The 26,619-nt window shown below is 34.4% G+C and overlaps 1 protein-coding gene across 3 annotated transcripts in view; it reads right to left on the bottom strand.

The window, feature by feature from the left end:
- Nucleotides 1-1,895: 1,895 nt before the first annotated feature.
- The window catches only part of TNPO1 (transportin 1), a 92,637-nt gene continuing 67,913 nt past the window's right edge, over nucleotides 1,896-26,619 (bottom strand). For 2 of the 3 annotated variants that reach the window (XM_070412159.1, XM_070412161.1), the window contains exons 12-25: nucleotides 24,639-24,791; nucleotides 23,431-23,656; nucleotides 22,624-22,795; nucleotides 21,457-21,543; nucleotides 19,605-19,712; nucleotides 19,314-19,472; nucleotides 19,146-19,233; nucleotides 16,706-16,804; nucleotides 16,407-16,502; nucleotides 13,505-13,580; nucleotides 12,539-12,638; nucleotides 10,904-10,978; nucleotides 9,946-10,088; nucleotides 1,896-7,507 (exon numbers count right to left, since the gene is read on the bottom strand). In XM_070412159.1, the coding sequence (XP_070268260.1) occupies nucleotides 9,981-10,088; nucleotides 10,904-10,978; nucleotides 12,539-12,638; nucleotides 13,505-13,580; nucleotides 16,407-16,502; nucleotides 16,706-16,804; nucleotides 19,146-19,233; nucleotides 19,314-19,472; nucleotides 19,605-19,712; nucleotides 21,457-21,543; nucleotides 22,624-22,795; nucleotides 23,431-23,656; nucleotides 24,639-24,791 (1,547 nt within the window). In that variant the 3' untranslated portion in view covers nucleotides 1,896-7,507; nucleotides 9,946-9,980. Of the gene's footprint in view, nucleotides 7,508-9,945; nucleotides 10,089-10,903; nucleotides 10,979-12,538; nucleotides 12,639-13,504; nucleotides 13,581-16,406; nucleotides 16,503-16,705; nucleotides 16,805-19,145; nucleotides 19,234-19,313; nucleotides 19,473-19,604; nucleotides 19,713-21,456; nucleotides 21,544-22,623; nucleotides 22,796-23,430; nucleotides 23,657-24,638; nucleotides 24,792-26,619 lie in introns of those variants that run through there. The other variant, XM_070412160.1, reaches the window with a different exon arrangement.

Raw genomic sequence — 26,619 nt, 5'->3', positions numbered from 1 at the left:
ACTTACTGAAGTAACTCCATACTGCTTTCTACGGTGGCTGCATCAATCTGTATTCCCTTCAACAGTGCACAATGGTTCTCTTTTCTCCACATGCTCACCAACACTTCATTTATTGATAGCCATTCTGACAGGTGTGAGGTGACATCTCATTATGGTTTTAATTTGCATTTTTCTGATGATTAGTGATGTTGAACATCTTTTCATATTTCTTTTGGCCATCTGTATTGTCCTCTTTGGAGAAGTGTCTATTCAGGTTCTTTGCCCATTTTTTAATTGTGTGTTGAGTTTTATAAGTTCTTTATAAATTTTGGATATTAACCCCTTATCAGCTGTATCATTGGATGTTCTGGAGAAATAACTTGTGAATATCCAACAACAGTAAGATGGTTGTCTAAATTGTTCATAGAATATAATGTATATTTATTAACAGGCAAGTTTAGATAATAAAAATGTACAAATTCACTTGAAATGGAATACTTTAAAATAAAATTTAAATTGTCAGACCAAGAGTGCTATTATTTGCATAGAAATGAATTTCATTCATGACTGGCACAAAAATCTAAAGCTTAGTGTAACAGTATTTACCATATCACTTTTACCAATGGTTTAGAAATTGTGTTTAGTTTCTAAATTTTAATTTATGTTGAACTGAACACTTATCTATGTGGATGTCTCAGAAGATTGTTTTATATCAAGTTAACACAAGACTGAGATTAAGTATTACAATATGATAGTCACAGCTTCAGCAGTTTCTATATTCCAACTGTACAGTTACGAGAAAGTCCAAACTCAGAACTGTGTAGTTCAAATGCTACTTTTCCAAGCATTCCTAAAGCATTACATGTAAACTATTGGGAGTCAGGTTGATTAACTCATTTCAAAATTAAAATGGTGTCAAAAACAGGTATAATATCAAGTAAAAACAACTTAAAGTTTGTACTTTAACTGTTACGCTTTTTATTATCTTCTCCCACAACCTAAATTCTGGAGTCTTAAAACTCTTCCTTTTTAATCCTTACCCGACGATACTTTTTCATTGATTTTTAGAGTGGAAGGGAGGGAGGAGGGGGAGGGATAGTGAAACATCGATTGGTTGCCTCCCACACACACACCCTGACCCCAGCTAGGGATGGAGCCTGCAACCCAGGTATGTGCCCTTGACCAGGAACTGAACCCAAGACTCTCAGTCCAAGAACCACTGAGCCAAACCGACCAGGGCTTAAACTCTTTCTTGAAGATGTATTTTAGGACATGATAACCAAGTTTCAGCCCCAGCCCATCTCCAACACACCTGAGCTCTCTCAAATATCTCCATGTGCAGGAAATAAAGGGAAAAAAACCCCAAACCCCATTTCCCTTAAAATTTCGTGGGTTAAACTGATCTAATCTCAGGCCCTTCCCTGTTGGAAAATGTAAATCTCAAAAAACCAAACTACTCTTCAGTTATGCACATATTTCCCCTGAAACATAACACATTTAGAAGAAACTAGTACTTTTATAAATGTTAATTTCCAAAATCATAGGATACATTCATACACATTCATGCAATCTATCCTTACAATGCTTTATTCAAACTTCACCTTTTAATTATTTTTTACAGAGCACTATCATTCCCTCCTCCCCCACCAAATGCTGGTAGAATCAACTGTTGAGACACAAATCAACAGGAGTTAAAATGTGGGGAAAATAGTTCTTAACTATTACTACACAGATAAGAAAATATTCAATAAAGAAGAGTGCACCAATGTGTAAACTAAGAGAAAAAAAAAAGCCCTAAAAAAACCCAATCAGCCCTCCCCCCAACAACAAAAACAATACAAAAGACCTATCTGAATCCAAAATGGGGGGAGGGAGAGAAAGCTCATTTTCTTCATTAAAAATCAGAGTGAAACATCTATAGTTAAACAACTTTATTAACATAGTCAAGCAGTGATTAACATTCACATCTATTATGTCACATCATACAAATGTAAATACAAAATTACTACAGTACAATATATATTCTCTGCATGATCCAAAATATTTGGTGGCCCCAAAAAACTCTCTTTAAAATTCAGCAGCTTATCAAAAATTAAAACCGTATTCTATTTAAAATGAAGATCTGTTAGCACAGAGTTAGACTTCAAGAAATATCAATTTAGTACAGTTTGAGAAGTTGCAGGAGGGTATGTTTGAAGGACACATTCTAACATAGTGTGGCAGGTACAGGAAACATCAGATTTAAAGCTTTTAAGCATAACTCATACAACCTAAGTTGTCAGCAGAAAGATCCAGTTATTTATAATTAAAGCTAAAACTACTACATTATTGCACCCATTATTAACATGAATATTAAGTGTAAAACGTTTTTATAGGTGAAGTCATTAACCACGTTTAAACATCTCTTCTCACAGATAATCTATTAAGTAAAATTATACAGTATTGTCTAATTATCATCTCCATAAAAAATCATCCAATCTTAATTTTGTTATATATCCAGAGGAAAAGAATAATGAAGTGAATGGTGAAAGGACAGTGGAACCCCTTTATGAGGCTGGTAGCAGGAGGGGACCAACATTGCCTTGAAGGCTAACCATGTTACAGAATTAGACTTGCAAAATAGTGAAGTTGGCTTAATTCCAAGCCATAGTATAAGGGGATTCTATGCTAAACAAAAATTCTAATAAAAGGGAAAACAATATTTCCCTTATTAGTGATATAATGCTTGGCAAACTGATTTGGTTTGATTTAAAAATGTACAAGAGGTGAAAAAATCATTTAACTTCCCTCAAAATCATGCATACATTGAAAAATACGTCCTGGGATACAAATCAGAAAAAACAGTTGCTATAATTTAAATGCATACCTTAAAATTAATATGTATAGTAATTAGGAATAAAGATAAAGAACTCTATACATGTAATACCAATGGGGAAAACAGCTACATAAGACTGAAAAAATTAGTCACAAGTCACCTGGAGGGTGTACAAGTGAATTAAATTTTTATGTAAAATTTAATTTTTAAGAGACATCAGAAATACCACAATATTTAATACAGTATGAAAGGTACTAAGTAGATATACAATGCTCTTGCATGGTATTACTACTAGATAATATTGTCACACAGTTCTTTATTGATCTGATTTTTTATCTAGATTATCCCAGGCCTTTAACAATCTGAAGACCAGTTTTCTTAAAGATTTTAATGCCTACACTTCAATAACAATACTACTGGCAAGTTAGTGCTTCCTCCTTGTACTATTTGCAAAAAGTAATTCAAGCAAAGCTGTACTTTAAGGTACTACTAAAGGAAGGATTTAAACTGCAGTTATGCATGATACACTCTTCTCTTGGGAAGAATGTTTTTGCACCGTTATCTGTTAATACATTCAATATGAATAATATAAATTATACAAAGAAAAAAACACACACCTCCACTGTTTTTTATTTATGGCAAAATATTTGTTAAATTTAAACTAAAGTGTTTGAGACAAATTCTGGCATTTCAGTTATGCAGGGTAATTTAATACAGAATAGAAAAATGTCCACTTTGCTATCTTGAGGGTTTGAAGAAAAGGAGGACCAAATTAAATTCACTTTCAAGGTAAACCTACAGGAGGAATTTATACCACCCTAGTCTGCTAGAATAAGGAAGGGAAAACCAGACTACATGGGAAGATTCTTCATGAAATACACTAAAAAACAAAGACTATAAGTATAATGATCCTTTATAAGCATATGTCACCAAAGCAAACAGGATACAAGAATATTCACCTGAGATAAAACTTGTATCTGAATATTTTGTAACTGAGTAGACAAAGCATTTCAATAGAGGAAAGTCAGCGGAAATTATTTTAAAATATACATCTGATACTATTTTACAATATATGCAATTTAAGCAATTCAGATCAATGAAAAAGTCTTAACAAAAAATCACAGTGTTTATCAATATGTTAATTACAAAATGTATGCTACTTATTTTGTTTTTAAAGATGTAATGGCTTGGTTAAGTGTTTTAAAATCTATTCTTCTGAAATCTAACTTGCGTCACAAAATCAAGTAGCAATAATGTAAAGCATCAGAACTGGCTCTTAAAGATTATTTACATATTGATTATTTGGGAAATAATCAACCAAAAAATATAAAAAAGTGATTTTTTTTACATAGTATGAAGTTATTAAAGAGATTAGACAATACAAAAAGCAAAATTCTTTCCTGAATAAATGAGTATCTGTGGCACTAAGTTTATTTACTAATGGACTAAAAAATGAACTGCCAAACATGCATTTAAATTATATTAAATACACTTTCTGTTTCCAACTTAGGTTGATCAGCAGCTTTTGTTCTGTTAGAATCCTTCAAAGAGAGAAGCTCAAACAGGAAAAAGAAGGCATATATAAAACAGTAAACACTGACCTCCTGAGGTTCCTACAACATAAAAATATTCAAGTAGAAAATCTACATCACTTAGCAGCGGCTATGTCTGTAGTTGAGCACACCAACAGCACTTTAGTGTGTAAGGAGCAGATGAAGTAAGCCGTGCTTTAAGCATGCCAAGAGGCAGAAACACTGGAATGTAACAAAGACAAACTCACAATTTCAGAGACACTCAGTCAACATTCAAAACTATTAAGACTATACCACAAGAATTAAGTTGCTTATACATATATATATATATCCCATGATGTATTATTAGAATGCTAAATCAGAGCTTACCTCAAAAGAACTTAAATGGCTTCTGCAAATTCTTATGCTATACTAAGTATCTGAAATATAAATTAGGAAAACAATACCTCATGGGGAGGAGTGGGGAATAAAAAAAAAACCCCAACCCAATCTCAGGTTGTCAGTTATAATTAGTTAATTTATTCTCTATGTTTAAATTAAATTTCCTTTTAGTTAAAAAACAGGTTAAGCGATTATAAAATGAGCTTATTCTTATGTGACATATCTGCCTAACTGAAATCAATTTTTAATCAACCAGGTGACAATATTGCTTTTTCAGTCAACATATAATTATAGGTCCAAATAATTTTATTGAAGGTCGTTTTTGTTTAAAAGCTTTTAGAGAAGAATTTTGCCATTTTCTTTCGATTTAAAATATTACCTATTCTAGAATATTAAAATATCTCCCATATTAAATCTGAAAAGTATTTAAAAAACAAACTAGAGAATATCACTAGAATTTAAGGGTAAAACAGCTACCCCAATTAGGTTTTAAAGACTAACTAGGAAGCAAATTTTGAGCTCCCAGCAAAGTAATGGTAGTAAAAAGAGAAAAATGCTACATCCCCCTTGGATCCAACTTATAACTAAAAAAAAATTTTGGATGTGAAAATAGCATTTAATTTCAGGCTCTACAGACTGAAATTTGCAAAGCCAAAATACAGGAAAGAAGGTGAAAGAACATGTTAAAAAAAATACATACACACACACACACACACACACACACATACACAACAAAAACCTTTCTGCATGCTACCATGCATTTGAAATTTTTAAAAACGGTATTTATAAATTCACACACATACAGCTCAAACTTCAGTGCAATGGCTGTATCATTCAACACCTTTAGAAGAATAGAACCATGCAAAGAGGAGCAACTGCTTATAAAAATGGTTATTCAGTATTTATTCTGCAAATGCAAAGGTGACAAACTAAAATATAAAAAGGTTGTTATGGCTTAACATTTTTGTTGCAGATTAAATATGCAGCATTGAAAAATGGAAAGGTGTGGCTTCATCTCTGACCAGCAGAGTTAAAAAGAAAAATCTCTCCATTTTCCTTCATCATCATGGGATACACTGTTCAGGCAATCCAAATTAATAAAGACTTGAAACTTTATATGGAGACAAGATCAAGTGTACCAGTTAGGATTTCACATTCACAGTATATAAGAAAATACACATGGAAGGAAAAGTAAAGGGTTAACTTAACAAGGATTTATTCACAGGAATACATGTAAGTAGAGAAAAATAACAGAAAAGCTAAACAAATGAAATGAAGAGGATCCAAATCAACTTTCACTCTGTAGCTTTTTACTTGCACCCTGTGTGCATATATCTAGGACACAGAGGGCCACCAACATGCGCCAATACAGTGTAGGAACCCTGCATTACATCCATTAACTTAAACATATCCTTAAGATCATGCTTTGAACAACAAAAAAAAAGCTTAGAAGGCATTATGTTGAGTGGGAATAAACATTGAAATATAGCAATCATGTCTTCAACTTCTACAATTGTCTTTATGTGCCAACTAACATTTATGTAACCTCTTACAGATCTTTTACCATGTAATTGAAGTTTAGAAATTTGATAAAATCACTAGTAGTATATAACCATGCAGAAAGCACATCACACTGACAGCACAGAGGCAAAGATTTTGCACAGGTATATCAGCTTTCCACATTGTGCAGGTTACACACAATACAATATCAATCTTATTCCTAACAGATCCTAAAAAGGTATTTTCAAGGCCTAGCTGTAAACTACAGTACTTTATATACCTATATTCTTAATAAAAATAAAATCCACAAATCTTAAAAAGGAATTTTAAATGCAGGGCTATATTGAATTGGTAAACTGCAACACAAACTGGCGCAACAGAGGTAAATGAATACCAATCTCACTCTACGTGATGCAAGCATGCTACTTACTTTCCCACTAATTTACTTTCAATCACTATGAGCCAGAATGCATGCCTGAACCTTAAACTGCACTTTAAAATTAACGTCTTGGCCTAGAAATTAAATCTAATGAAGTACAACCATCAAATTATATCCACTACATTAATGTTTTAATGCAAAATCAAGAGTTCTATCTTTTGTTTGATATGTCCAACCCCACTTATTCCTCCCTCCCTGCCCACCCCACAAAGGTAAAAGGAGTGACTCATTTGGCATTTCACAGGGTGCTTCATTGTTTAAATTAGATTTTTTATTTCTGACTTTTTTTGGGGGTACCTTAAATTGTAACTTCCAAGAACCTGCTTCTAGTATGGGTCAGCAAGCTGATTTTAATTCTATTAGCTTCATTTGTGTAGTTCTTTATCAGCATGCAAAAACAAGGCCCCATCGCATGGGAAAATTTATAAAAACCTTTAAATAATAATAATAAAAAAGCTTCTTTACTGTTTGTAACCCCCATTCTTAGGTTTCCTTTATTGTGCGTTATATAAATTTTCCTCTTTTATCCCTATGCATCATTTATATGGTTCTTGTTTTGGTACAATTCCCCATAATATTCCAGAATGTACTGTTTTGTGAGTTGACTGAATAGGTTTTTTTTTTTGCTTCTTCACATCCAGTGCGGAGTTGTAATTGAAGACAGATTTCCACCCACAAAGGCTCCAGATGTTAAAACGTTTCCCAACATCGACAATACAGTGACGGCAACACCTCCCTCCCGCCCCTCCCAGTAGGGTTGGGATTGTACTGTATTCCCTACTGGTTTACCCTTCCCCCCTGTAAAGGGTAACATTTTCCCTGGGTGCAGAGGCTCCCTCATAGTCTCCAAGACTGAAGGACCTGTAAGAAAACAGTTTTATAGTTTAACAATTGTTTCTCTTTTGAAGTCAGTGGACCACAAAATTAATCAAGTAATGATGCTATCTCTACCTAAAGAAAATGAGAAATTGGACAAATTGCCTAATGATAACCATGTTGCTTCCTTCTCCTATAGTCTCAACTGTCACCTGCATCAGATACAAAAAAGGGACGCCAAGCTGGGGACAACCATAGAGGTGCGTAGCATTTTATATAGATAAAACATCCCTTTTTGCCAGTATTACCAATATAAAGCAAACAAAAATCCAATCTATATTTTTTAAAAAAAAAAACAACCCAAAAACTCCAAGAGCATTACTTATTTTTGTTTGTCTGATGTTTTCGCATAGGAGGTATTAAAGGTGTCCACTACACTCAGCAAATATAAAAAAGTAAATTTTAACACTTCTTTTTAAATATATTTTCAGTGATTTCAGAGAGAGAGAGACAGAACCATCAATGATGAGAGAGAATCATTGATTGGATGCCTTCCCTCACGTTTCCACTAGGGATCAAGCCTGCCACTTGGGCATGTGCCTCAACTGGGAATTGAACCTCAACCTCCTGGTTCATAGGTCCACACCCAACCACTAAGCCACACCGGTAAGGCAACCTTGACTTCTTGATGCTAATTAATAATTCTTCTGACCCTATTTCACTCAGTCATTTTCTATACTCTCAGAACGCTTGATTTTCCTGGTAAGGACTTTTTCAATGGTAGCATTTTTAATGATGAAAGTGACACCAAGAACTATAGATAGATTACTGGGAGACTGTAACTAGTATCTGACAGTGGAACTTTCACAACAAAACTCTACGAACTACTTATGCCAAACCTTGTACATTTATGAAAGTTCATGTGAATTCACAAAGGTGACTAGCCCATCTGTGGAGAAGTACAAGCAACCCCTTTTCTCTGCCTATGAAAAAAGGGTAGAATACAAAAAAAGGCAGGAAAATATACTGATTGACTTTTATTTCTAATTAGAAAACTAAGAATTACTACATACCTTGTCTTAGAACATGGTCACCAGTTAATTTGTAATTGGTGATATGATAGGGACAACAGAAGGTAATAAATCTGAAAGTGCTTGAGACTTAGCTCACGGTTGAATCTTTTGGCCCTTGATGCATTCTCATGACTTAACATTAAGTGAATCAAGCACTTCTCCAAAATGCTAAGGCCATAAAACAGCTATTAGGACTCAAGACCTCCTGGGACAACACACACAAAGGATTCTGAGACATTCCAGAGGGTGCAAGTCTATTTCTACTGTCATCTAGGTTAATTAGAAAACCTAGATGTTGGAATCTTTCCAGGTTTAAAACCTAGCTCAGGGTAAATAAGCAAGCAAGCAAGCAAATAAAACTCCAACATAAAAAGGTAATTCAATTTGCTACACAACTGCTGGACACACCCTGAATACATTCTCTGGCCTTCAGTAAAATGTGTCTCGCTTTATATCTAAAACCTAAGGTATAAACCCTAGTTCACTGTACCTGCACTGGCCCATGTTCCTAACATTTGTTGAACCAACTCAGTGTGTTAGGCAACATACCCAATTTTGGCATCAGATATTATAACAGCATTTAATCCTCAAAAGAACTCAATGAAGGAACTGAGACCAAGAAACCAGAATTGTTAGTTCAACTTAGTATGGAAAATCTCAAGGAACAAGAGTCCAAGTGAATTTACTCTCTACCACCCCAAATCAAAACAATCTTCCATTGCCCATTTAAAAAAAACAGTGCTAGGCCCATTGGTAGGCGTTCAATAAAAATGTACATTGAGCTCAGCTGGTGTGGCTAAACAGTTAAGTGTTGACCCAGGAACCAAGAGGTCACCAGCTCCATTCCTGGTCAGGGCACATGCCTGAGTTGCAGACTTGCTCCTAGTAGGGGTGTGCAGGAGGCAGCTGATCGATGGTATTTCTCTCTCATCAATGTTTCTATCTCTCTATCCCTCTCCCTTTCTCTCAAAAATCAATAAAAACATATTCTTAGCTACTGAGACAAAACCCATTTCCAGTCTACTTGGGTTTTCCCTAAAGCTCATTACATAGTAAGTCCTTGATATATCAGAAACTATAAACTCATGCTTTAAAACTAAACCACTTCTATTCTGGTGATCTCTTACAGGGCAAAAAAGGCAACAGTGAAAGCAATGTTAAGTATTCTAACTAGCATGCCAGCTTGGATTTCTTTCTATCTAGGACTCAAAGTGGAACCATGCATTTTATCTTGCTTGATGGTTCTCTAAATAATTCTACTTAAATAATTTAAAATTTAAAGTTTAATATAGCATGAGATTGTTTTATCCAACCTCTGTAGAAAACAAATAGCCCTATTCTATTCAGTAGTTTTAGATTACAGTCCTAAATTTCTTCATCCTGAAAAATTCTAAGCTACTTACAACTTACCCCTAATTATGGGACTGCAGCTCAAGTGCATGAGGTTAAACACCATAAAAAGCTGCAAGACGCTCTTTTAAGGGAGGCGGAAACTGGTCAGAGAAACGCCTCCAATTTTCATCTCCAACTTGATTTTTAAATCCATGAAGGATCTGCGAAGAGTGAAAGAAAAATCATTAATTTATCAATAACAAAAGATAAAACTCAGATCTGCATAGCTTCAGAAATAAAAAACTGATTATTTTAAAATTTTATCCATTTTGAAGTAATAATTCTCAAACTTTGTTGGATTCTACAACATTCTATGTCTTGCCTAAAAGCACCTCACTGAACATGCTAAGCTTTTTTTGAGAAGTTTAGAATTTAGCAAGTGTCATAGTAATAGATGCTAAGAAATCTCTGGTATAATACTTATGAAAAACAAAAAGCATAGAATTCACTCAAAGAAAAAAAAAAGAATTTACTCAAAGGAATAAAATTTCTATGCTATACTAAGTTTTGTCAAGTTGGAAATATAAAAAGCTTTGGGTTCCTGGCTTAAGTATATATAGTTCACTAATTTTATTATTAGGTGATTCAAACATGTAACAGCATTTTACTTTTTTTTTTTTGGTTATGGTTGAATGCTGACTAGAGTTAATCAAAAGGGGGCACTACTAAAACAAAGAACTATGTAGGTTTAATCCCTATGGAGACCACTTAGATTTACTTCATTCAAGTCTGTATTATATTCTAAATCTCAGTCAGCCGTCTTTGAAAATATATGTTAATTTGCATAGGTGAACCACAGGTATCAGTGGTACTGCTTGAAAACAACTTTTTTATTGAGAACAAAGGTCATAGGTTGTATAGTCTACCAATATTGATTTGAAGAGTCTAGTTTTATATGAAATGTAAAAATAATTCAAACTTTCCATCTAGGACTGTAATAATTCCAAGATGCGTATCAGAAAGTCTTTTTAGTTACCTTACAGAACATGTCTCTCAGATCATCTTTTGGGTTAATCCATGATGCAACGGCATCACAAAAAAATATAAAATCCTGTAACAAGCAAGAAATACATTTTAGATTGATATTATATTTGTCAAACACATGAAAAAAGATATATAAACTTCAGAATATGTACGATATAATCCTAGCCAAAATAAAAAGGAAAATCAACTATGATTATAAAAATTGTAAGTGAATTGTTTAATGGTTGTCCTTATTCCTCTACCATGAACGAACCTCTCCTCATTCAGTTTATATTGCAATTTAATGCCCTTTTATGTTTTATTTTACATCACAAAACAAAACCCATCTAGTAAATGTTTAATATCAGCAATGAACTGAAAGTACCAAATGAACACCAATTAAAAACTTTCTTTTATTGGATTACATAAATAAAGTAATGATACAATTCTAAGTAGCCTAAATATAATTTAAGATAGTTAAAAGCATACAACAAATAAGCTTCATTTGAAGCATAGAAATGAATAGATCTAAATTTTAAGATCAATCTTCATATAAAAACTGAAATGACCAAAAGTTAGAAAAAACTAATTATGTAGCTACAAATAACACCTAACCCAACCCAACCCATCCCAATCCAAAACAAACAACCCCCTCCCCAATGCTTAGACAATTTAAAAGATAATTAGATTAGCCGAAACCGGTTTGGCTCAGTGGATAGAGCGTCGGCCTGCGGACTGAAAGGTCCCAGGTTTGATTCCGGTCAAGGGCATGTACCTGGGTTGCGGGCACTTCCCCAGTAGGAGATGTGCAGGAGGCAGCTGATCGGTGTTTCTCTCTCATCGATGTTTCTAACTCTCTATCTCTCTCCCTTCCTCTCTGTAAAAAAATCAATAAAATATATTAAAAAAAAAAAAAAGATAATTAGATTATTCTGACTATAAAAACAAGGTGACAACAAGCAAAGCCTTTAAAACACCAATGAGAGAGAAACATCGATCAGCTGCCTCCTGCACACCCGCCACTGGGGATGTGCCCGCAACCAAGGTACATGCCCTTGACTGGAATCGAACCTGGGACCCTTCAGTCTGCAGGCCGACGCTCTATCTACTGAGCCAAACCTGTTAGGGCCATTGTACTGATTTCATATATATGGTGTCAATCAACACGTTTCTATTTTGTGTGTCTTGCAAATTTGCAGTTGGATTCAGAGATCTGGTCAGACTCATGCTTGATACTATTGCCAGATAACTTTTTTTTAATGCTAAAACTGTCTAAACATAGTAAGAATTAAGACAGGAAACAAAATAAGGATAAATAAACCATAAGCTCTCAAAATTAGTTTCAATGGCTGATTCACTATTCTATTTTACTCACTACTGAGTTTGGCAGTTTGATTCTAAGTAACAGAAAGAGCATTCTACTATTATGTCACTCTCTTAAGTATAAGTATCCTCAAACTCAACAAATTGATATTCAGGGATGGGAGACATATACAAAGTAAATAAATGAGGTCTAAATGTGAATGAACAAAGCTTTGGCTTTATTCAGTACAAGAACGAAAATGTATTCGCCCAATCTGCTACTACATTTCATGACAAAATATTCAGAATATTAAAAGTTAAGAACAAATTCTTGGGAATGTCTTACTTGAATTACTCCACTGGGATTCACACTGATCATGGTACAAATTCCACGAAATGCTGAATCCTTTTCCTCATTGTCCCTTATGTTTCTCAGAGAGGTGCACCTATTAAATTATAGAATTGAGTTTAGCATTTAAGTAAGAAGCAGCTTCAATTACAACTAATGAACAGTATTTAATGGAATAAGCAACACCGTATGTTTATATTAAAAGAATTTTCATAAAGCTTAACTTTCTCACACTTCCTGAATGTGGGCCCATCTAATTTCAAATAATAAAAGCCGTAAAATTCAAATTTTCTTATTAATAGATTGCATCTATAAAATGGACAACTGATTTTAATCTCTCATTTAAACTATTAATGAGCTTGAGCCATGAGTAAATTACCAATTTAAAAAAGACTGCATTATGACTTGTATTCCATTAAACACTAAAATGACTGAATTGAAAGATTATCAATTAAAAGAAGCAGAACATAGGATATACTGCCACAATATAAACTATTATTTTAGAACTTATGGTGTAGATGTTTAACTTTTACATTAATAAGCAAATAAGATTTTTATACATAAATTTAAACATGTATTTCTTAATGCAATTGAAGTTTTCAAATTAATTATAAAAAGGAAACATAATGCAAAAACCTAAATTTATAGAATTTGCATGCATCTTTATTTTACTGGTGGATATTTAAATGCTTTTTATGTGTAATCAAGCTTCTTAACACAGCAAGCATGTGACAATCTTATCCCATGCATCAATTAGTCGTTAGCCACAACATAAAATAAATATACATGACGATGCTGCTGAAAACCTCACAAACCTGATAGGACAAGATTAGTCACATGGTTGGCAATGATTAAGGACTATGATTTTTGTAACCAACTGAAAATATATCTAAAAGTGAGATAGAAAGAGAAAGAAAGAGTGAAGAAAAATGAATTAAAAAAAAAAGATTGAATAATACACACCAGGGTCTTATAAACTGCTGTAGCATGGGGGCCACCTCTTGAGGACAAACGTAACCAAGACGACCAATTGTTATTGCTAAGGTAACGCAATCACGGTTATACACCACCAAACGCCAACCAAGACATGAGCAAATGAGGGGGAAGGAGAAAAAATAAAGAAAAAACAACAAATAACTCAGAAACAGAAACCAACAGAATTTGTGTATGATAATAAACATAAGATTTCACCAGTGCTGTTTACTACCACCCCCTAAAATAAGGGGCAGCAACATATATGGCATACTCTTGAAAAAGGAAAAACAAAAGGAATTAAAAAAACTTTAAAGATTGAGAGAACACCAAAAACCATGATGAATTGCTTTTCTCGCTCAATGAAGTGTCAATTTATCATACTTTCTGTTAATAAAAAGATGAGCGATTATTTGATTTAGAAATTCTTCAGTTAAAGCCAGTTGAAATTTCAGAATTTAATAATGAAATCTATGTTTTTTCCAATAATTAGCAAATGCGAATGATTACATTTCTGAATTGTCTACTCAAACACACTTCTCAGTTAAAACAGTTAAAATTTCCTTCTCACTTTTCCACATCTCTTTTTATAAGTGATTTCCATTTTTGAAAATTATCTAGGAATTTAATCCAAACTTTGGTAAAGTGTTTTGTTTAACATTTCCAAAACAAACCAGTGGACCACTGGTTGCCTGCTGTCAAAATCAACTGTCAAGTTTTAGGTATTATGGTACACACTGAATGGATTCAAAAATTGCTGTGCTATGTCAAATCCCATTCTGAAAACTCTCTAATGGTGATTAACAACTCAGGTAATAGTCCACTAATTTCATACCATATTGACATAAAGGAAATTCAGACAGTCCACTGTAATGACATGTGATATGTGGACCAAAGGAACAAATATTCTGTCTTTGCTATAAAAGGCATAGCACAAAGTAGATAAACATTGTACTGATTACATGCTAAGATTCTATGCAAAATGGGAATTAATCAAACATATATTCACCATCAAAATTCAGGAAGTCCTTATACTTAAAAGGGCTAAAACAAGTGCAACTCAGAACTGTATTCTGCAATTCAAAGATACATACATATAAATACATTTATATACAACGTGAAAAAAAAGAAAAACACGAACAGAAAACAAACCATGAAGTGCTTTAATGGTGTTCTCTCAAAAACTTACAGGTTAACCTTTCATAAAAAAAGGGTGAGGGGTAAAGAAAAATGTTTAAGGATTACTTGAAGCAAACTACACAGATAATACTAAAATCCAGCAGATTCATATGAAGCAAGAGAAAGAAAACCTATGTTCAAAAGACACAAACTATGCAACATTCTCATTAAACAGGCAAGTATGAACAATCCAATGAAACATGCGATAAAGCAGATGATGGTCCATTGAGAAAGTTCAGTGTAGGATATACTGATTTGGAAAAAAAGCAAATAACTGCATACACTAAGGAATTGGCTTTACAAAATATTAAGATAATGATAATTAAGTTGCTAAAATCTATAGACATTAGACACTGATAATGATTTTATTTAATAATTACTTCCTTTTTTGGGTAAGGAAATAAAACATTTTCTGCAGCCACTTGTATTAAGAGTAATCCAGTGAATTCCAAGTGTGCTTCTTAATCATATCAAATTGCAAAGTATGACCAACTACCTTTTGATTTACTTAGGGTAGAATCATACTTAGAATATAATCTTATAGATAAAGCCAATTTGTTAAAGGAATTCACCAGCTGATATCCCACAAGAAACTTTAACATACATTACACTCAACATTTATTTGCAGTTACGCATTCACATTTAAAAATAAATAGAAAGTTTCTTTAGATTTAATAGTAATTTTATAATGGCAAGTGTTCCAAATCTGAATGTCATGTATAGGTACTGCATTCTAAAGAGATAAAAACCAGACAGGATTTCATAACCATCCTACACAAAGACTTTACTTTTTAGCAAGAAAATCTGATTCGCTATATGATATAAACAGTACCCATACAGCCAAACAGCCATATAACTGTTTCATAATTAAAAGATTTCCTTCCATACCAATAAATATAACAATTTTAATCACATTAGGCCAAAATAAGCTTTCTATAATTAAGAAACATAAAATTAAAATGCCCTTGAAAACAATTTTTACTTAGAAAACCTTATTTTAATCTTTGTCCAATATTCTGGTAAGACCTTCATTGACTATGAATATATTACTGGAATTATCTTAGTATATAAAGAAAGAGATGTGCCAGATTGAAACCAAAATTTATATCTTGTATCATTATTAGCAAAAATCAAAGAAGGTGGAAGGAAATCACCCTGAAATGTGTTCTATAGTATGGTATGGAAGGTATTCTTTAATATAAACATGCTCTCTAAATGCAAAAGAGAAACAAGCCTCCTGAATAAAAATCCCACAAAGTACTGCCTAAGTCTTCAATTTGAAGGAAAAGTATACACAAAATAGAAAATACATACGTATATACACCATTATAAACCAATTAGCCACTACATTGCAATCTATCTTTGGCTATATTTTTACAGATTAAAAAAAAATCATTACTTTCAGCTCCCAGATGCTCTCTGAATTAATATAAAAGTAAAATTTATATTGTTCCATCCTTATTTTAGCTGGGGTCCATTTTAGGAAGTATTAAGACACTAGAATAGGGGGAAAAGGTGATTTTTTAAAAAAAGTTTCTGAAGATTGGTTATGGAATGCAGCTAAAAACAGTACATTCCATTTACCGAGAATCCAAAATAGCTGTTAATAATAAGCTGGGTTTCTAAAACTAACTTTGGTTTCTCTATGCATCTTAATTTAAAATTAAAAGGCAAGTAATTTTCTCTTCACCAAAACAGTTCAGTCATATGGTACCTGTATTCTCTAACAACGTCTTTGGTGTGTTGGGTCTGTTAATGATTTCTACAAGCTGGTGCAACACCATAGGAATATAAGGCTGCATCTCTATACCTAGATCATCCCCAAAAGAGAAAAACAAAAGAAAAATTTCAATGTTAAAATACCAACTTTGGTTCCTTTTTTAACTGTGACATATGCTATTATTAATATGTAAAACTAATTTAAATTTAAAAACAAAACATAAAAAAGGCAATTACAAAAATATTAAGGCATTTAGAAACTTACACTTTTAAAGAAGAAGAAAAAAATCTTACCCATTTGAATGGAGATTTCTCCAATTGCCCATGTGGCATTATTACAGACTGATATGAACTCTGGATTTAGGTTGGTTCCCAATATTGGCATGAAATCAGCTAGAAAAAAATGTTTTAAAATGTATACTTATCAACAGCAGTGTATTATGCTTTAAAGAAAACCTACTAGGTGGAAACTGAAATGCAGGCAAGAAATAGCAATATTTTAAAGGTGTTGGTAAATATTTATCTTAAGAAACTGAGAGAGGCAATATCAGAACTTTCATATGAAGTAGATCAGGAAACATAAGATTTGGAATATTTCAGGTTTCACTAAAAAGAATTGGCATAGTACTCTTGTCATCAGACTGAGAAAACTCAAAGGTAAGGGAAGCATGATACATTACAACTTTTTTTCAAAGCTAGTTTATATCACATGCACAATTTTTTAAAAAAAAGCAGTGATTTTGGTTTTTAAAGTAACTTTTACCCTAGTGCTCAGATTGTGGTCTCTCAATATCATTTTGCACTTAAAAGGAATGAAGGTCTCAGAGAAATGTTTCACTGCAGGTTAAGGGCAGGAAATGTATCCAACAAACCTGTACTGGTTTATTATACCACAAAGAACACAGGAGCCAACTTAAGCTATCAATGCTTACAGGTAGGACAATTTGGGTACACTCAAAAAACAAACACAAGCTAAACTCTGAAACATAATATAGATACTGGGAATCAATTCATTATTTTGAAAACTAGCAAATGAGAATCAAGCAATGATCCTGCCTCTCCTATAGAATGTGTACTTCAGGGAAATAATTTATTGATATGGAAAATGTCTCTGCATATGTATTCTCACTATTAAATGAAGAATTAGAATATAATTTTTAAAAATCAGTGGATCTAAAAACCAGGGTTTCTCAATTTTAGCAACACTGATCATTTGGGCTAGATTATTCTGTTGTATGTGGGGCTGTCGCGTGCCTTGTAGGACTTTGGGCAACTTCTTTTGCCTCAATGCCCTATATACCAGCAACACACCCCTAGGGTTAAACAAAATGTTCTGTGGGAGCCCTAGCCTGTGGAATGAAGGATCCCAGGTTCAATTCTGGTCAAGGACACATGCCTGGGTTGCAGGCTCAATCCCCAGTAGGGGGCATGCAGGAGGCAGCCAATCAATGATTCTCTCTCATCATTGATGTTTCTAACTCTCTCTTCCTTTTCCCCCTCTTTTGAGATCAATAAAAAAATATTTTTACAAGGAAAAAAATGTTTTGCGGGAGGGGGGCAGCACACACAATTGCCCTGGTTGAGAATCAGTAATCTAGAAAATAATCATTATTATTGGTAACATAAAAAAAGAGAGAACTAGACATTGTGTACCCCTAAAGAAGGGAAACATGATCTATAAAAGTCTTACAAAGGAATGAAATCCTTTCATACAAGTTTAAACTCATAAAAACTCAGATGGTTAATATTTGTAAGAACAAGCTTCACACAAAACAAGAATTCAATACACTTTCATTTAGAGTAGTTAGGCTTGAACTTCATGATTTAAAAAAATATATCGTAATTAATGTTATTACTCAAAGTTCAGAATACAATTATTTTTCACAAAAGTACAACTGGGAATTGGGTGAAGAAACTTCCAGTCTATAAGAAATAAGTTCTGGGGATGTAATGTATGACATGATAACTATAGTGAACAATTCTGTAGTGTATATTTTAAAGTTGCTAAAAGAGCAGATCTTAAAAGTTCTTATCACAAGGAAAAACAATCTTTTTAACTTTTTGAGGTGATGGATTTTAATTAAACTTGTTGTGGTAATCATTTCATAATATACACATAAGGTGTACAACATATCAAATCATGCTGTATACCGTAAACTACAGAATGTTATGTATCAACTCTATCGCAAAAAAACTGGAAAAGAAAAAACCCCAAAGCACAACTGTATGAGATGAAAAAACCTTTTAGGTCAATGTTTTAAACCAAGGTTTATTAAATCATGTATAAATAACTCATCCAAAAAAGATGGGATATAGAAATGAAGAAAAAAAAAAAGTAACCAAAATCCCATTTAACCCATGGATTTGACAGCAATTCAGGTTACATTATTCAATAAATCCCTTGTTATCTTCACAGAAGACTAAGACAAATGCTATGGTATTAAAACAGAAGCAAATCATTATTTACTTCTTAAGTAAATTGCTTGAAAAGTATCCTATGATATCTGAAAAAGTATGCTGCTTTATCATGAGAAAACCTAATAAAAGGCTGATGAGTAATGGTGAGTTCAAGGGAACAAAGAACACGAGTTCCTGTCCTTCCTGCTTCAATCAAAGAAGCTTTAACCAGTCAAATGTACATTTATAAATGTTGGGATTCCATGAAATTACATTTTAATAATAAAAAACATAGCTGACATTAAAATCACATCATAGCAGTAGAAAATATTCCTACCTATACAAGGCTTAACATGCTGAAAGCAAGCTTTTGTCAGATCACCTAACAGGGCGAAGGAACTCTGTCGAACTTCTGGCATTTTATCCTATAAGAAATAAGCAGAAATTAACCCAAATGTGATACAGAGAACCAGGTTTCAATTCATTTTACTTTAACAGGTCTCACCTGCATGCACTGATACATTAGTGTTAGAATGTTACTTCGGGCTACTAGCTGTTCAATGTTGCCTCCAAGTCCTTCAGCCAGGCCACTGAGTAAATCAAGAGCCACTATCATAAAATCTTTATCTGGAGCCTCATATTGATCTGGTTGAGCATTGTTCAACTGAAATTAGACACAATTTTTTGAAAAATTACTTTGAATCAATTATTGAAAAATTCATTTGTATACATTATGCGTCTCCTTAGAAAAATGCTTATGATGCCAAGAAAGAGATACAATTTTTTTTTTAAATACCATGGCTTGTGCAAGAGTCTTCTGTACTAGGTTTACACAACGCTGATACACAGGTTCACAGTATGGAAGGAAGCCAGACTGCAGGGCTGTGGCAACTGAAGATAGGCACTAGAAAGAATAAAGCATGAGTGTAAAATTTATGGGTATAGTTAACATTATGATAAACGCTTGAAAGTATACTAATTCAGATCCAGGTTATTTCTGAGCTTGCTCTATTAGTCTTTTCAAACCTCTCACCTGGATGCCACTCATTGCTGTTAAGTTTGCCAGCTGGAGGTTTCCTCAGAAAAAAAAAAATGTAAAAAAGTAGTTTCTAGCCCTGGCTTTTGTGGCTCAGTTGGTTGGGTGTTATCCTGTGCACCTTCAATTCTGGTCAGGGCACATGTGGGCATGCAGGTGGCAGCAGATGAATGTTACACTCTCACATGTTTCTCTCTCCCCCTTGCTCTCTCTCTCAAAATCAATTATAAAAGTTTCTATAATGAACGTCACCTGTCAAGAACAGATTAAGTTTATATATTCCTATTTTTTTCTCAAATATTAGAGATATATTTACTTATCCTCCCATTCTGGTAAATGATGTAGGTGGACTTTACTGAGCACATTCTGAGCCCCTGCTTATTTAGCCATAATAACTCTTCTTGTGTTGCTGGACCCAGAATTAGTTACTGCTCTTGGTCCCAGAAGTTTATACTTCTTGGCTAGGGACAACCCATGGCAGAAGTATGACCCGTAAAATGATAGGGGGAACAAGAATGACAATGACTGAATTGGCTCTACCAATATCAAGTCATTTAGGTTTAAGTTACCACATTTGATAGTGTGCTGAGTTATTTAAATATATAAAATTTCTTTTTAATTAAAAAGTATTTAGTATACATAGAATAAAATTCCAAACTAGACAGAAAGGGTACAAAGTGAAGTCTCTCTTTGTTAGCATCAAGTCCTAATGCTACGTCACATATATATGTGAGTACAAGTGTCTAATATAATAGATATGTATAAAAAATTAAACTGTAGTTGATCTTTGAACTATGCAGGGTTTAGGGGCGCCAACCTCAACTTTTGACTCTCTCCAAACTTAAGTTGTCCCTTGGTATCCTCAGGATATTATTTCCAGGACACCCCCTATGATATCAAAATCCCATAAAAAACAAGAAATATCAAAGGCATCTAGTCAGTCCTCCACATCCATGGACTCCCAAAAGGGGATAAAAAACAGTACAGGCTTTTATGGGGGAAAATATGCATATAACCAGACCTTTGCAGTTCAAACTGGCATTACCCAAGTATCATCTGTGTATTAATTATGGTATAGCTATATATCTATATCAAGAAATGATTAGAGATAGATGTATATGATATGGGAAGATCTCCATGATAATTTATTATCAATTAAGAAGAGCAGATTAGAGCCCTGGCCAGCTTGGATCAGTGGTTAGAGCATCACCTGGAAACCAAAGGGTTGCAGGTTTGATTCCCAGTCAAGGGCACATACCTGGGTTGCAGGTTCGATCCCTAGCCCCAGTTGGGGCACATGCAGGAGGCAACCAATCAATGTCACATTGATATTTCTCTCTCCCTCTCCCTCCCTTCTACTCTCTTAAAATCAATGGAAAAAATATCCCCGGGTGAGAATTAACAACAACCAAAGAAGAACAGGTTAGAAAACATATAATTTAACAATATTTCTTAGTATAGGTGCACCATAATTAAAGTAATGAGAAGTTACATATTTATCCAGCATTTTAACAGAAATAGTTCAGGTTGTAAAATTTTAAAACACCATTTAGATTTGGACATGGTTTTTTGATAAAACACAGATAAAATAAATGTTACCAGTTTAGCATACCTCAAGTAAAGGGAAGAGATCTTTATCTTCATCCTTTAACATGTTCCATTTCTGGATCAGTGGAGGCATTAGCATCTGAATATATTCCTATTTACAATAATAAAAAACACATAAAGCTCCACTGTCATACGTTAACAAGTCCATTTTGAGTCTATGAAAATTAAAACCCATTTAGAGTAATTGTGTAAAATAATTACAGAATGTATTTTAAGACTCTGCACCTTTAAAATTTTTATTTTGCCTATCTTTTTAATTTATATGACTTTGTTCTAGTTTTAAGTCATCTTTGATCCTTTTTGAAACAAAATATATACAAATATACCACACATAAAAATTACTCGATCACAATCAAGAATGATTCATGTAAGTTTTACTCTTTAGTGATTGAATTTTTTAATTCTGGCACTTGTGACATGTAATATGGCTCTAGTTGTACAGTATGTTAGAAAGGACAGGTTTACCTTATTGGGGCATTTGTAGAAAAAGATTCGTAATCATTTAAGTATCTTTATTTAAACGGAAGAATCCATAAAACCAAATAAATAAATGTAGTAATAATATAAACAAGGGGCCACAATTCTAAAGGTTCTGATTTAAGAGTCATTCAGAAGAACCCCCCTCCAAACAAAACAACCAACCAATATCAAAGTAAACCCACAAACCAAGTGTCTTGCATCAAGTTTTTAGTATAACTTATAAACACAGACAATTTCTTAAGAATTGCCATGTAGCAATCATAAACAAAATCTATTCCTCAGCAGGGAATTTTGAGCTATATTAAAATTCTAATACTACAAATCCAATCCCATACTCTTCTTCTACTCTGAACACTACTAGAGACAGTTTGGATCCCTAGCCATATTTCTTCTGTATCAATCACTATCTAGCATTTTTAACCTATTACCCCAATTTCTAATTGTTTTATCTAGTGTACTCCCCATACTTGAAAATTCTGGTAAGAAAACAAAAATATCTAGACGTGATACTCTAAAGCTACAGTATTTATAAAGTGGTAGATACAATACTTTAAATTTTACAGGGTATAAAACCTTTATCCCTTTTCCTTTAGTCAGTCTACAAAGTGTTTTGCATTCATGTGAGATGCTGCTGTTAATTTCCAAACCAAGCACATATTTATTTTCATAATAGTTAATCACAGATACTTACTGGTTTGTTTAAATGATGTCCTACTGAATCTGCTAACGTTCCTATGGCATCATAAAGAATGAGCAAGTTCTTATGCTGGTATTTGCTAAATGCAAAGACCAAGGTATCAAGTATATAAGCAAGGTAAGGAACAAGTTCTGTGCAAGCCTCCTCTTCTAGGGTAGCAAAGGCACTGTAATTAGAAAGAAAGAGAATATTAGTGTTGGGAAAAGGAACAGTTTAACAGCTACTCAAGTAGGTACACTAAGTGACAGATGACAGGTCACTGAGGGACTTTCTGTGGAGTTACAGTAGTTGACCTACAGACTAATGTGAATCGTCTCTAACTTTTTTATTTTTTTTTTATTTTTCGCTTAAAGTATTACAAAGGGTATTACATAAGTGTCCTTTTTTCCCCCCCGCCCTTGACAAGTCCCTGCCCTCCCTTACCCCCCAGTGTCTTATGTCCATTAGTTATGGTTATATGAGTGCATACAAGTCCTTCAGGAATCATCTCTAACTTTGTTATTGCTTCAAGAGTACAGCCCTTGCCAGCACCACTCCAGACACCCATGGAAATTAGGCTGCAAGATAATTATACTGTTGTCACAGCCAGTGAGAGGGGAAAAAAGTTTCAGAAACACAAAGGCTGATGTCTAGTTAATCACATTTGTATTTACAAAATCATAAGGTGTAAGCTACAGATAATAATAAAAACCGCATTAATGGTTTAATACCAACATTTCATACAAGGTTGAAAATTAGTTTCTCATTGACATTCCCACTCCTTTCCCACAGAATGAACATTTTGTTATGAATCTGTCCTACCTGCAGGCAGCTTCTTGTACTCGCTTGTTGCTATCCAGGATACGCTTTAGCAATTCTGTCATTAATGGCTTCAGGTACGTGTCTGGGGGCTGGCTGACTACCCAATGTGCATAGCGGCTCAGAGTCCAGCACGTTATGGAACGTACAAGAGCCTTTTTGTCAGAGAGGCACTGAATAAGGTGAGGAATGAGCTCAGGCAAGTATGGAATCATGCCTTGCATACAACCTAGGAAAAATATCACCAAAAACTTTCAGAAAATGCTAAAATATGGTTAAAAAGCCCTTTCAGTCAATATTAAACTGACACACGCATCCATGAAAAATATTCAGATCACCTCCACTGTAATAAATATACTGTAATAATCTGTTCTAAAGTTATTAAAAACTGAAATGAGACCTAACTGCTCTTAAGTATCTTCAACAGGGTAAAGAAAGCTCATTTTACTTCTGCCACACAAATTATGACTTTTAGAACTGCCTTTAAGATGCTTCAAGTTCTTCTAGATAGATGTTTACAACTAAGGACAGAATAATAACCCTTATACTAGTGGAGAATGATGACACTCTTGACTTACAACAGTGATGGCGAACCTATGACACGCGTGTCAGAGGTGACACGCGAACACATTTTTTTTGGTTGATTTTTCTTTGTTAAATGGCATTTAAATATATAAAATAAATATCAAAAATATAAGTCTTTGTTTTACTATGGTTGCAAATATAAAAAAATTTCTATATGTGACATGGCACCAGAGTTAAGTTAAGGTTTTTCAAAATGCTGACACGCCGAGCTCAAAAGGTTCGCCATCACTGACTTACAGTATTTTTTATACTTATTTATGGAACGAAGTTGTTGTTCTAGCAATAGTAATGCTTCTGACATCAGAGTCCTTGTCCTCTCATTCTATTTCCTTTATCATAACAAAAGCATTTGCAAAATATTTGGCTGGGGTTAGAAGCAAGCCGATGGCTATTTAGTTAATAATTGTTAACCAGTCTAAAGCAAACACTTTCTAAGATGGCTTTTGGATTCAAATATCCTATTCAAGGTTAATGTGGATCATAGCTTTCTCTACCCCACATCAGGAAAACAAGAGCAAAGCATATAAATTTGAGTCAATAAATAGTCTTTGCTTATAGAGTAACAATTTCTTAAAATAGCCTAGTAGCACTGGTACTCTATATTTCAAATGTGACTTAAGACTTACCTTCAGCAATTGCTCCTAAAACCAAGATGCCTGATTCTTTAACAACCCATTCATGATGAAAAAGTAATTCTTTCAAAAGGGGCAAAATATGTGGCAAAAGCTCATCACGATACACATTTGCAAGAACATCTAAGGCAGCAGCAGAACATTTTCCTAAGGAAATATTTAATTCAAAAATATTACATTAACCTCTATTATTGTTTAGTTATACATATGTAAAATGAGTATTGCTACACACTTTCATACCTTTACAGAGTTTCAAAGAATTCAGCTAAATTGAAGACTGTCTGCCACATGAAAAAAATTCTATTAACAAGATTATGTTTTTATGACCAAGAATCAGCAAACAAACTATAAACTGGAACAAAAGTTGCCAGTACATGATGCATAAAATATGCTAGAAAACATTCTTTAGACTAAGAAACTATTGACTATCAGACTATATAACAACACAGATTTCATTTAACACAATAATTTAGAAAAGAACAAAAATATAATTGTGTCCAAATTTTCCCCAATGTGAACTAGGCGAAATAAATGATTACAAAGTATTAGACAATGGTAATATCCATTCTTTAAAAAAAGCTGTTATATTGACAAGAAGTAATAACTTACTCATCAATAAGGGTCTTAAGTTATACTGTATGGTAGATCCCTGCAAATGATTATGCTGCCACGAAACAGATGAAATCTAAAGATATAGAATGTTATATGATACTAGAGGCCCGGTACATGGCATTCGTGCACTCAGGGATCCCTTAGCCTGGCCTGCGCCCTTTTGCAGTCTGGGAGCCTTCGGGGGATGTCCGACTGACGACTTAAGCCCTCAGTCAGATACCCTTGTGCTGCCTGCCGTGGAGTGGGGAGAGGCTCCCAGCACTGCTGCTGCATTCGCCAGCTGTGAGCCCAGCTTCTGGCTGAGCAGTGCTCCCCCTGTGGGAGCACACTGACCACCAGGGGGCAGCTCCTGTGTTGAGTGTCTGCACCCTGGTTGTCAGTGAGTGTCATAGCAACAGGTCTAACACTTAGCATATTAGTGACCTGATGCATGGATTCATGCACATGGAAAGGAAATTAATTAGAAGGTGACGGGCGGGGTGGGACTGGGCGAGATGAGCCAGACGTGCCCTGGAGCCAACCTCCTGTGGTCCCTCCCAGGCCGGCTGCACCTGGGTTGGTGCCATAGCTCAAAAGGCATCTGTGAGTGAGCAGGGTCCCTCCGGCAGGTGGGGTCCCTAGGCCTGGCCTGCGAAGATCGGGCTGAAATTGGCCCTCCGATATCCCCGGAGGGGTCCTGGAGTGCAAGAGAGCACTCTGCAAAGTTGCTGTCGTACAGGGTGTGGAAACATAAATGCAAGTGTGCAGTAAGCCAGATCCAGGGCCCACAGTGCTCCAGCAACAACATAACCCACGGGTAAAGATGGAATCGCGCAGCCCTGTGAGGAATTGGGCTCCCTCCTCTCTGGTTTCGGGGTGCGTCACCCGAGAACTGCTGCTGCCAAGTCACTGCAGCTCGGCAGCTACTGCGTTGAGTGTCTGCCCCTTGGTGGACAGTGTGCATCACAGCAATTGGTCGGATGGTAGGAGGGACACTTAGCATACCAGGCTTTTATATATTTAGATATGGAAAAGAACCAGCAGAGTACACATAATCTGATTTCATTTTTTTCAGCCTTTTCTCCTAAAAAAGATATACATGTTTTTCTGTATGTGCACAGAAAAACTTCTGGAAGGATATAGAGATGGGTGAGATGTAGAGAGGAAATATCCCCCAATCAAGTGTACATTATTACTTTTGAAGAGTTATCTATATTATAATGTTAATCCACCCCACCCTCAACATGAAAGCAAGGATACAGTGGGAGGTAACTTGTGAAAGTGAGATTTGGGTTCTAATACTAGATGTGTCAGCACTACTAGCTATGTTGCCCATGGGCAAGTTTCTCTTTTTGCAGTTTCCTTACCTACGGAAGGCTGCCAG

This window comes from Myotis yumanensis, unplaced genomic scaffold, assembly GCF_028538775.1.
Source record: "Myotis yumanensis isolate MYYU_CA2020_CCGP unplaced genomic scaffold, mMyoYum1.0.hap1 SCAF_4, whole genome shotgun sequence".
NCBI classification, from domain to species: Eukaryota; Metazoa; Chordata; class Mammalia; order Chiroptera; family Vespertilionidae; genus Myotis; species Myotis yumanensis.
This window is presented reverse-complemented; position numbering and strand designations above follow the sequence as displayed.